Here is a 12,223-nt window from a genome sequence, read left to right as displayed (position 1 = left end):
GTGCAGTGGCTGCATAAGAGGAAGTAAGCTGAAAACAAGTCAAATCTGTACAGAACAGACACAGCTGTTCATTGAAGAAGGCAAAGTATAGAAATAAAATATGCTGGCAAGGTTTTAGAAGTTCTACTGTAAAAATCAGTTTCTGAACATATTAGCAACTTCAGTGATACCTAAGATTTCTTATTGCTGATGCATGCTAGACAATCGAGAAAGCCAAAGAATGCCAAAAATAAATCAATATGTGTATCATTGATTATGGAAAGGCCTTCAGTTAATGTCAACTATGTCAAGCTGTGGAATGTCCTTAGGAAAATGAGAATACCACAACATCCTATTGTCCTCATGCAAAACGTATACATAGGTCAGGAAACCATAGTCCAAACAGAATATTGTGAAACAGACTGGTTCCAGGTTGGTGAAGGAGTGAGACAAGGATGTATGCTCTCCTGTTATTCAATTTATATGTTGAATATGTATCAAGGGAAGCTAGATTGGATGAACATAGGCATGGTTTAAACTGGAGGAAGAAACATCAATAGCCTGTGCTGTGCAGGTGACACTGCTCTGATAGCTGAAAATGCAAATGATTTGCAAGCTCTAGTAATGAAAGTCAAGTAACACAGTGAAAAAAAGGGAGTAAGATTAAATATAAAGAACACCAAATTCATGACAATAAGTATAACAACCAGGCTTAGAATTGGCAATGAAGACATTGAAGTAGTGTATAGCTTCTGCCTTTTAGGATCAACTATCAACAATAAAGAAAACAGCTGTCAAGAAGTACATGGTAGACTAACACTTGGTAAACTAGCAATGAAGGCCTTGGAAAAGGTATTCAGATGCTGTGATGTGTTTCTGCCTACAAAGATCAGAACTGTGCAGACAATGGTGTGACTCTCTATGGAAGCAAAAGTTGGACTTTGAAGAAGCAGGATAGAAAGAGTATTGCTACTTTTGAACATTGGTGTTGGAGACAACTCCTGAAAATATTATAATTAGCCAGGAAAACAAACTAATTGATCATAGAACAAATCAATGCAAAGTTCTTGCTCAAAGCACAAATGACCAGGTTCAAATTACCATATTTTGATTGCATTAGGCAAAGACCTAACTCTCTTGAGAAGTCTGGAATGCTGAAAAAAGTGGAAGGAAAGGGGAAAAGAGCATGACCAGCAGCAGTGGCAATGGGTACACCGCTGAAAGATCTGAAGGGCCAGGTTGAGGACAGATCATCCTGGAAAAAATCTGTGTGGTCACTAAGAGTCAACACTAACTTGATGATACATCATCATCATTGTTTATGAAACAATACAGTGCCAAAGGGAGTTGCAGAATCAAATTCACCGAAACACTGGATTCCATTGCAAAAGAACTGCGGGGGAGGGAGTATACGAAGTAGCGTGTTCATTCTGCCTAGAGTTTTTATGTATCTTGTCTCCAACTGCAGTCCAAAGATTAACATACAAGAAATACTGCAGTTATGGAATATCATGAATAAGAATCAAGTGAGATAAGTAGACTGCTTACTGTTCAAATTATTATATTGAGCGATTCAGTTTCATAACTTCTTGATATCCCAAGTAAGTTCAGCGTTCTTTAAGAAAACTGATTGATTGATTCATTATGTGCTGTCACCTCATTGTCGACTCTTAGTGACCACATAGATAGATTTTCTCCATGATGATCTGTCCCTGACCTGGTCCTTCAGGTCTTCTAATGGTGCACCCATTGCCACTGTAACTAAGTCCATTCACCTTGCTGCTGGTTGTCCTCTTCTTCTCTTTCCTTCCATTAAGAAAACTATTCAAAGATTAATTTATAATAGCACAGCAACAGCATACTAAACTTACTACCTTCTAGGTCTCATGCCTGTACAGTGAGATACTTTTTCTTACAGCTCTTTAGGTTGAGGAACAGGAATTCTGAAACAGGATTGCCAACCATCTGAACTAATCTGCTGGATGATTTTAATTGAGAATTAAGCAGAGAGAGTTCATAAACATCTTTGCCAGGGCTACAAAGTCTGAATCAAACAACTGCCTTTAGAATTAATTCAGAGATACCAGTTAGATTTATACATTACGCTAGGACATGTTTTAGGCATCTAGCAAAATAATCTGGTGATTTTTGATTATTTCTAGTTTTGAAACTCAGGATATTTTCCCATCCCTTAATTACAAGTCATACTATTTGAATAATCCTTGATTCTGTCCCTAGCTTGTTTTTCTCTAAACAGTAATGTAGTAGCTTTGTGTGACAATCTAATATTTGCAAAGCTTGATGCATGTATAACATAAAGGACTGCAATTGGAATTTGCCATTTGCAGTTCGTTGAGAGCACCTCACTGAAGGCTAAGCTACACAGAAGGATAGAACACTGTACTTCTACTGAGGTGGTATTTCCAAACAGAGAAGACTGTAGTGGATGGAGTCCCCTCATTGCTGTCTAAACTGCTGTGAGTTATGGTTTTTCCAGCCTCTAATTATACAGTCAGCCCCAATCGCCTCTTCCTAACAAGGCTGACAGGCCAATCTCTCAAGAGCCCTTAATGTGTTATCATCTCTTGCTGGGTGACCTCATATTTCTAACTGCTCCAAGCAGGGAGGGAGGGAGGAAGGAAAAGTGTCATCATCTCCTCCCCCATCTCCTGTAAGCCCACATCCCCAGGCTCATCTGTTCAGGCAAAGATCAGCCCATCCATCACTTCCCCGTTTGGGCTATTAGATGATTAAAGGCATTTTTTATAATATTTGGATGAGTTTTCAAAGCTTCTTGAAAGTGTCTGATTAATACCCATTTAACCCCTTCCTGATCAGGATGTAGATCAGCAAGTTGGAGAGAGATGCATGGGCAAGGCTGCAAGATGTTTCTGCTTTTTGAAGGATCTTGTTCCATTGGTTCATACCCTGCATTTTGACAAGGTGTGATTCATGTTCCCTGGACACCTGCAGGAAACAGTTCTTCCTAGTGGTTTTTGAGGTTTTAACGGTTCCAGGGGAACAGGAAATGGGACCTTGGTTTGTTATGCAACAGGCTGTGCACATATATAGTGTCCTGGAAATTGATTCCTTAGCTGCCCTTAACAGCAATGGGCCTGGATGGATAGCAGTTCTGTGACCCAGCAAGAACAGCAGCCATTGATGGGTACATCATGGAATGTTGGCATGTTAGCTTCATCTACATGTTTGTCTATGTTTTACTAGAACCACCTATAGAAGGAGAACATAAGAACCTCATTAACATAGGCTTTCTCTCTCTCTTCCAGTCATATATAACCTACTCAAACTGTTGCTTGTATAAGTAGGTTTTGGCCACTACTCACCACCTGAATCATATCTCCTTCAGGTTTGATTTGTTTTGTTTGGTTTAATCTGAACTACTATAAACCATTCATTTCTTCAGTTAAGTATCCTAATAGCATTTACAACTAATGCATTATTTCTGAAGGCAAAGCTGGTAAATTAGGCCAGCTCAGATTTTTTTGTATGTTAATTAATGAATTATAGATATTTATGTACTACTCACCTCCTAAGACTCTAGGCGGTTTATAGTAATAAATGCCAAAAAGATAAATCAATCACAGTTCAGAAACAAAGAAATCAATCACATTAAGAAAATTAATTCCTCTCAAGCCAAAACAACAACAAAATCAACATAAAAATGGCAGCTCAGAGTCACCTCAAAATCTCATCAAACAATGTTAAAAATCATAACTCATATGCCTGTTTAAACAAAACAGCCTTAATAGCCCTGTAAAAGGCCAATAAGGAGGATGCTGGATTAATTTACCTTGGAAATTGCTGCAAATTTATTGAGTTTTTTTTACAATTACAGAGGACTGGAAAATTTTTAAAATATTCCATTCTCATTCTTAACTAATGTTATTGACAATTAATGTAACTTTTGCAAGTTAAATAATACAAGTTTTTACTTCCAGGGCCCATTTATTACACACTGGATAAACCTTGTAAGAGGTTAGCTGTAAATTAATCAGTACTTGTTTTTCTATTTAGGGTGGAATGAAGTGATTTAAATAGAACATTCAGATTTACATTACTTTGTTAAGATAAGGGCATATGGCTAGCATGTCATACATACCATTTTTTTTCCTCTTACTTCCCTTATATTGTTAAAGGAAACAGCACCATTTTGCAACTGAAAGATGTGAACATTTCAATTAACACATTAATGCATTTGGTTGATCAGGAGAATTCTATTGAGTGACATAACGTATGTCAGAAGCTGAAAGACATGAAGATTAGAGAAGGGATGGTAAAAGCATGGAAATATGGGGAAAGGACTAATTGTCCCTAACTGTTAGAATTCTGTCCAAGATTCCATTTGATTTTGGAGACGAAGTTTCCAAAATTTTCTTTGCAAAGATAGAACTAGGATTCTCACCAGGCCACATTTTATACAGGATTGCATGCATATGAATTCTGTGTGAACAAATAGTATACTCTAAGGCTCTTTGCAAGAGATATCTTGGTAATTAAAAATCAAAGAGAAACAAAATATGAACCAGGATTCAAGTTGATCTGTAAAACTGTAAAAATGCCCACTCTTGTAAGAGAGTGAGTAGTTGATTAATAAGACTGGCTGTTGCTCTGGAAAGGGGTAGAGCCATGGTGATATAGTGATTAAGGTATTCAACTTACACTGGAAGACACAAGTTCAGGTCTACCTTCAGCCACAGAAGTTCACTGAATGATTTTGAGCCAGTCATTTCCAGACTGACCTACCCTATCTTGTGGAGGAAAATGGGAGGAGGATGCATATAGTCTTCCTTGAGTTCCTGAACAAAAGAAATGATATAAATCAAATAAATGAATATAGTCTCAGGCTGCCTATATATGAAAATGTGACACCCATTCAGAGAGATGGTTTAACAGCATTTAGCTTTCTTTAAATGGATTCTACAGTAAGACATTGCTTTGCTTTGAGAATCGTACAGAAAAGTTACATTGACATGCACGGAGGTATGAAGATAGCATCTATCTGCAACTCTTTAAAACAGCTAAGTCTTCTGTGGGGTTGTGTGGCCAGCAGCTTTAAAGAGTTGTATACAGGTGCTGCCTTTGTGCTTCTGCATGTTTCTGAACTACTGCACTGCATTATTCTATAGTTCAACCTATATAAGACATGGACATTATTTCTATAGTTCTTCTTGCCTAATCTCCTGATATGCAGTTGCTTGTGAAGAAATATTAGGTATCGGGATCTATAAAAATCAGTCTGTTTACAACTGTTCTTTTTGTGTGTTCTTTATAAGATTGAAGCTGCAGCTTTGCATACCTAATCCCATGGTAGTAGCTGAATTTGGAAAATCTCTACTGTTAAATGTCACTTGCTCAGCTGTAGGAGTCAGTTGATTGATCGTCTTCCTTCTGATGCTGATTGTCATATCTCATAATCTCAATTTCTTGTCAATTGATTGCCAGATAGAAGCGACAGCCAAGGAGGGCCACCAGTGTCTGCGGGGGCCAGCCAGCGCATGGCGTTAACTTTCCCCCTCTGTAAGTGTTTATTCTTTTATTACTGTTGTGGGGTATTTTAGAAAAGCAATAGAAGCATCACCAATTTGTGTAGGTGATAATTAGGACAATAATAAAAAGCAAAGTTAAGGCATAAAAAGATAGTATTCACAATATGTTAAAAGTATCACTACTGAGCTGTACTGTAGTGTTTGATTGAAAATTGCTGGGAACAAATCAGTCACTGTTTTGTCAATGTATGCTTTGTATGTGCTGTATTTTAGGAAAAAGATTCATTATAAGCAGAAGTAATCATGGGTAATTGCTAAAAGTTATGGGTGAAAATCACTTAAACATTGTCCTTAGAAAACTAGATGAGATATGAAAATAAAACTTACTGTAGTCACTTCCAGAGTGGGTTGGACAAATTATTCATTCTGGATCTTACAGTGGCCATTAGTGAATGCTAGTAAGGATGTGCACCTGCTCTGCAAAGGTCTTAGCTCATATCTGTATATCATGAAAACCGCTGTGAGCATTGCACAGTATGGAATTAGAATTTTATTGTAAAATTTGACTTGTTGAGAAATGTTTCTAAATTTCAAGAAAAAAAAGGATACTTTATACAGGGATTACTAGCATAGAAATGCCTCTTCTCTTTTTTCCTGTTCCCTATTTCCTTGTTTCTACTCCAAATTAATCTTTGTTGTTGTTGTTTTTCCATTGTTGAGATATTCTAAATGCATCATGGGCTACAGCCAGTTTGAGTTACATATATTGGCCCTGTTCATATGACATGATTAATTATATCATGAGTGTAGCATCCCTGTGTGCGTGGGGATCATGCAAGCTATCTAACCCATAATCTACTTAAATAACCCAAAGACTGTTAATTGGGGCTAAACTCAACTGTTAGTTTAGTCAGTTGATTCCCCTGTATTATAGGGGCTAACATCTGGGGAGTTAGTTGACTCTTCTCATTCCTGTGAAACGGGGACCTCCCTAGGAACACCCTCCTCTGTCTCAGTTTCCACCACCCTCAGATCACACAGTGGGGATGAAAAAAGGCCAGAAAGAATTCAGGGTGGTTAAACCCATGAGCCTGTCAGTGGCAGTGCCAAGCCTGGTCACACACAAGGGGATTTTTTTTTAAAAAGTCCATTGGGAGGTTAAAAAAAAGCCAGTGCAGATTTTAAAAATTCTAGACAGAAGTTTTTTAAAAAGCAGGGAATGGGAATGGAGTGACAAACTCCCAGCCTCCTTTGTGGCAGCTGGAAGGAATTTTTAAAAAGGCCATTCCATGACAGACCCAGCTATCCTCTGTTGCATGCTTTGGCTTAAAAACGTAGGTCTGCTGACTGGGAGAGGAGATAACTAGGTGTTGCATATCATCAAAATACAGTTAAGTCCTTTTTTTTTTTTTTTTTAGATTTTTTTATCCTGCCTTTTTTATTTTTATAAATAACTCAAGGCGGTGAACGTACCTAATACTCCTCCCTCCTCCTATTTTCCCCACAACAACAACCCTGTGAGGTGAGTTGAGCTGAGAGAGAATGACTGGCCCAAAGTCACCCAGTCAGCTTTCATGCCTAAGGTGGGACTAGAACTCACAGTGTCCTGGATTCTAGTCTGGTACCTTAACCACTAGACCAAACTGGCTCTCTATTTCTATAACCCTTTGAAATGCGTAATTTTTTTGTGAGCATCTTGAATTTTCTCAGCATTGTCTTGATAGTTAAAAATGCAATATTAAATTGTGAATAAAAACTTTAGGTCTTTCCCTGATGCTTTCCCTGATGGGGACTGGTAGCTGGGACAGCAAATTTTATGACACTCAAGATGGGTACTATCCATGCATCTTGAGTGTCATAAAATTTGCTGTCCCAGCTACCAGTCCCCATCCTGCCTGTGTTGCCTGTTTCCAGTTACTTCAGTCTTTTGACTTTCTTCCATGGTAATGGGTAATAAAGCCTAACAGATTTTGTACAACTTGAGGCTGTCCTTGGATGTGGTTGAAATAAGGAGGAAGTACCACTATAATACTGGTACAGCTAAGGATGACTTAAGGCTGTCCACAGAATCTGAACACTGTCTCTCCCAGTGGAGCTGGCAGGAACCCAACATGCACCCACAATGCACCTTCAGTGCACCCAAAGCAAGTGCTGATTCATACTATGCACTAGAGCAAGAGATGTGATTGGCAATTTGCTGCTGAACCCTGGCTGATGTTAGCCACTTCATACAAGGCCATCACCAATTGACATGCTGACTGCTTTATAAATTTTTTGGTAATACTTTTGGATGTGCCGTTGATGACATATGTCAAGTAGGCAACTCATCAACTTTTCAAAGTATTCATCAACCACTCAAAAAATAAGTAAAAAAAAAAGAATGAGACTGTGGTCAGGAAAAACAAGAATGGATAGTGGGTGCAATGTTCAGAGACTAGAGAGAAGGGGGAGGTCCAGGACCCCAGTGATAGAGCCAGTAGGCATCTTGTCATGGCAAGTTGTCTCCCCTCTTCTCATCAATGCACCCTACATTGTCTGCATGGAGTGACTCAAGAAATGATATAATGGAAAACATCACTTGAGTAGCTAAGCACCTACACATGTCCTCTGGCTAATCTCAAGATACAGGGACATGCAGAAACTTGCTCAGAGAAGAGTTGCTAGGGCATTCTCATGCTAGAGCAAGGAAGCTCTGTGGATGTGTCTTTACTCATGACTGGGATCAAGATGAAAGCATTTCCGTAGGGACAAAGCAGAATGAAGATGCTGAGGGAGCATAATTTTTGTTTTGTAATTAGGCCAGTGGGGAAAGGCCCTTAATACATATAATGGTTTGGGTAATTGTATGCACAACTTAAAAAAAAATCTGGTGATATATAAATATAGTAGAGGTTGGATAGGCTTCCTGTTCAGTTTGGAATAATGGAATACACACCAGCCAAAGAGGTAAAGTGATTGGATGAGTAGTTGTTTGGATTGCTCCATCATCTGGTTCCCACAGCAGCTTTTGATATGTGTGTCCCATTTCCCTTCCCCCACCCCCGAACCTTTACTGGCAAGCATATAGAGGAGGAAAGTAGATGACCTTCGGCATGTTTATTGACACTCCCAGAGTTCATACTGCAACTCTACAATCTTTCTCTGAGATTATTAAAAATTAATTGATTGCTTTTATATCCCCCTATGGTGCCCGACACTGCCATGAGAGGGGCCAAGGGGAGGAGGGCATTGCAGGCACAGCAAACAAACTGATAAATGTTAATTACTCTTTTATGGCCCTTGTCAAATTCCAAAGCAAGTCATAAATTCATTAAACTCTAACGGATTAAGCACATGCAGCTTATTTAACCACCATAAACAAGATCATTTGGATGTTGGTTTTACCCTTTTTATTGCTTCAGCAGCAAAAATGGAGAAAGAGTAGACTTGGGAGCTCCTGATGGGTCTGAAAAGTTGTAGGTGGTTAATATTTAGTTGCTGCTGCCTCTTATTATTATGGCTTGCAATATATGGAATTATTTTCTTTTTGCGTGTTTTTAACCGTATGCATCCTGAATGAGACAAGCTGAATTGCTGATGCCCTCTGTACAATATTGTACTGATCTCCCCATAGGAAAAAATTGCATTGGTGAAAAAACACTTCAAGTTCTTTGATACTCAAAAGCTTTCCAGTTTCTTGGGAAATAAAAATGGGCCCAGCACAAAACAATAAATAATTTCTTTTGTATCTTCCCCATCATTACAGAGGTTATAATATCAATCTTATATTATGACAATGCTGGTAAAACAGGTTCTTTCCAAAGCTATGGGACAGTTTCTGTCTGAATGAGCTGTTTGCAGAGATATGACACTGAAAGTGATTAATAGTCAAGATCTCAAGTTTTGGGCATCTGTGCTAGCAACTTTTCCCTTTATTTCATATTCATGTGAGTGGCAAAGCAAATGAGGAAACTGTAGTTAATTATAGTTTACTGTCCAACTTGGGAGACTATGCTAATGGCTACTGGCAAGGACAATCAAATAGCCAGCAATAGGTCATTGGAACGTAAAGTAAGTTGCTTTATATGCCATTATGGAACCAATGGGGAAGAACTCAGTACAAATTCCACCTTGAAACAGCTGCATTGTCATCTTTCAAAATGTCTATCTCGCTCTGCTCTGAACTGGCTCAGAATCGGTAGGTGAATTATGGAACTGAAATTGGATCAAGCTTTAACTGATACACTTAATTGTAAGAGCCATATGTGTATCTAGTCAGCTTGCCACACTATAGAAGACTGTGTGAAAAACCCCCCAGATATTAGTGTCCCAAAGTACTAGCTTGGAACATCATTATGGTGATTAAGTATTTGGTCCTGCCAACCAGGACTGACTATTTTGTATAGGAAGTTACTCCTGGATAGGAAATTCTCTAAAAAGCTTCCTGTTTGGGCTGAGACCTAGCCTGAGCAACTAATCTTCCCTGGCTTTGGTGGGCTTTTTCTTTGTGTTTCTTGGCTATGGTTCCCTGGCTCAGCTCCGTGCTCGGCTAGCCTCAGACAACTGCCTATGGTGCAACCTTGAGAGTGTGAAAATTCCTGGTCTTCTTTGGCAGATTGTTGTCATTAGCACAGAATATGTACAGGAAAAAAGACACATATTTACCATTATTTTATTGTTCTGATATATCACTGCAATATAGAAGTATTTATTTAGTTGTTTCTCCTAAATGGGAAACAGTGGCAAAAATATCCTCCTTAGAAGAAATTAAAATCTTTTTTCTTTTTACTGAATTCTGTCTGTTTTTAAAAAACAGTGAACTACTCCCTACATCTCTGATATGCTACCCTTGCCTAATGTTCTATTGAACTGTTTATGAGATATCATATTGCTAACATTAATTAGAGATTAGAACATGAATAGCGTTACAAGTAAAACAAAGAGGTTTTTTTTTAATTGTCTGGCAAGATGTTGGAACTGTCAGTGAAGTCAGATGGCCTTTTCATTTGGGTCATAGGTGGGCAGGATCTAGCTGTAAGTAGAATCTGATGTAGCGATGTAGTGAATAAAGGGCTGAATTATGAATTGAGTTTCCTTCTGTTCAAGCATCTGATTTTTACTATGAACTGACTGATGGTTTTAAGCAATGTCTCTTGCAGTCTCAGACCTTTTTCTGCCTCTTACTATTGTTTTCTCCAGTAGAGAAGAGAGAAAAATTTAACTAAACTTACACGCTTTGAATACTTTCAGAATGTTATATATTACTATATTCCACTTCATTATATCTTGAATCCCTAAAATTCCCTTGAGCCTAACTTAGTGTCACTAATAAATAATCAGAGATCTCATAGTCTCAGTCTTAACTCTGTGCTTTGGGTTCCCTTGCTTTTTGCCACCAAAATCTGTCCCCATGTTTGATGAATGTACAGGTACAGGGGTGGGCTGTCAAGGGTTAATGGAGGAAATGTGCTTTGTGCTCAGCGGTAGCTAACAGCCACCAGCTAATAACTTTATGGCTTTCAAAGCAAGGCATTTATCATGCTGAAGTTTGTTTATGCACTGGTTATACAACACATTATGGCAGATCTGTGTTGGGCTGATAAATTCTAGATGACAAGCAAGGCTACTGAGTGGGGCTTGCACAGTCCAAAAGACCAGTAGCTTTTTCCTGAACTCTACTTCTAAGATAAGGCTGTTTTTTCCCTCCTTTGTTTGATAGGGACAAAATGTATGGTGGATCTAGGGAGAAAAAAACATTTTTTAAAATCAACAGAAATAAAAGGCATTATCAAGATAATTATTTGGAAGAAGGGATTACTAGTGGGATTCACAATTCTGTCTTGTAAATTTGATCACGAGTGGGAGATAAATCCCCCGTGGGGCTGCACAAATCTATTCAGCCAGAGCAAGATATTGGAAAGAAAAGAAAATGCTTAAGTCTCTTACAGTGTTCGAGTAGCATGGTTATGGATAGCGTAGGTAACATTCTGTAAGTTTAAAAAAACCACAAAATTATTTGGCCAGAGAAAATGCAGATTAAATAAAACCATTTTTCCAAACAGATGCATTTGTACCATGCAGTGTGCTATTTTTGTAGAACGTCAATCTTTTCCCCCTCTTTCTATAGAAATTCTGTTAAGAAGGAAAAAATGAAGGAATTGCCTACAGTGTTTTAATTGTTAATGCTAGGAATTCTCCGTCTGGAAGCATCAGTAGGAAAGTGGTGTATAAATAAATAATAAAATAGTACACTGGGATGAATATAACTCAGAAATCTCTTGTCAGAAAAGCTGTTACCAGTTTCATAGCTGAAATTCCCATGTCCTCACGTGCTCTTTGAAAATATAATACTAAAAGGAATTTCAAAGAATATGTTTAATGGTGCATTTCAAATCCATCTGGCTTCTAAGGTTCAAAATAAGCAAGAACGATGAATGACACGTTTGTAGTGGGTTAGGTGGTGTATTCTGGCACTAGAAAAGCTTTTAAGCCAGTGTTTAGATCATTCTTGTTTAAAAGAAGCCAGATGCATTTTACTTGCCTGCAAAGCAAGGTTGTGTCATTCCATTAAGTGACACTGCCTGGTTCAATATTTTCTGGGCAATGACCAGAAATACTCTCTGAGTGTAGCAAATGCATCAGTGAGTTGAAAGGTGGACATAGCAAGGTGTTGCCCCAAATAAATGTGCATGAACACTTTGCCTAGTCTCTATATATGTTCTGACCATGTATCAGCATGTCTCTGTGTCTTACAGGAT

General features: G+C 38.3%; 1 protein-coding gene across 7 annotated transcripts in view; it reads left to right on the top strand.

The window, feature by feature from the left end:
• Positions 1-12,223, top strand: part of RNF220 (ring finger protein 220) — a 366,981-nt gene that overhangs the window by 112,791 nt on the left and 241,967 nt on the right. For 5 of the 7 annotated variants that reach the window (XM_088153606.1, XM_088153604.1, XM_088153605.1 and 2 more), the window contains exon 3: positions 5,443-5,517. The exons of the other annotated variants lie outside the window; for them this stretch is intronic. In XM_088153606.1, coding sequence (XP_088009732.1) covers positions 5,443-5,517 — 75 coding nt within the window. The remainder of the gene's footprint in view (positions 1-5,442; positions 5,518-12,223) is intronic. 7 annotated transcript variants of the gene reach the window in all.

Source organism: Python bivittatus, unplaced genomic scaffold, assembly GCF_059951505.1.
Source record: "Python bivittatus isolate LINGU-HERP-01145 unplaced genomic scaffold, Pbiv_v1 ctg000700_np1212, whole genome shotgun sequence".
NCBI lineage: Eukaryota > Metazoa > Chordata > Lepidosauria > Squamata > Pythonidae > Python > Python bivittatus.
This window is presented reverse-complemented; position numbering and strand designations above follow the sequence as displayed.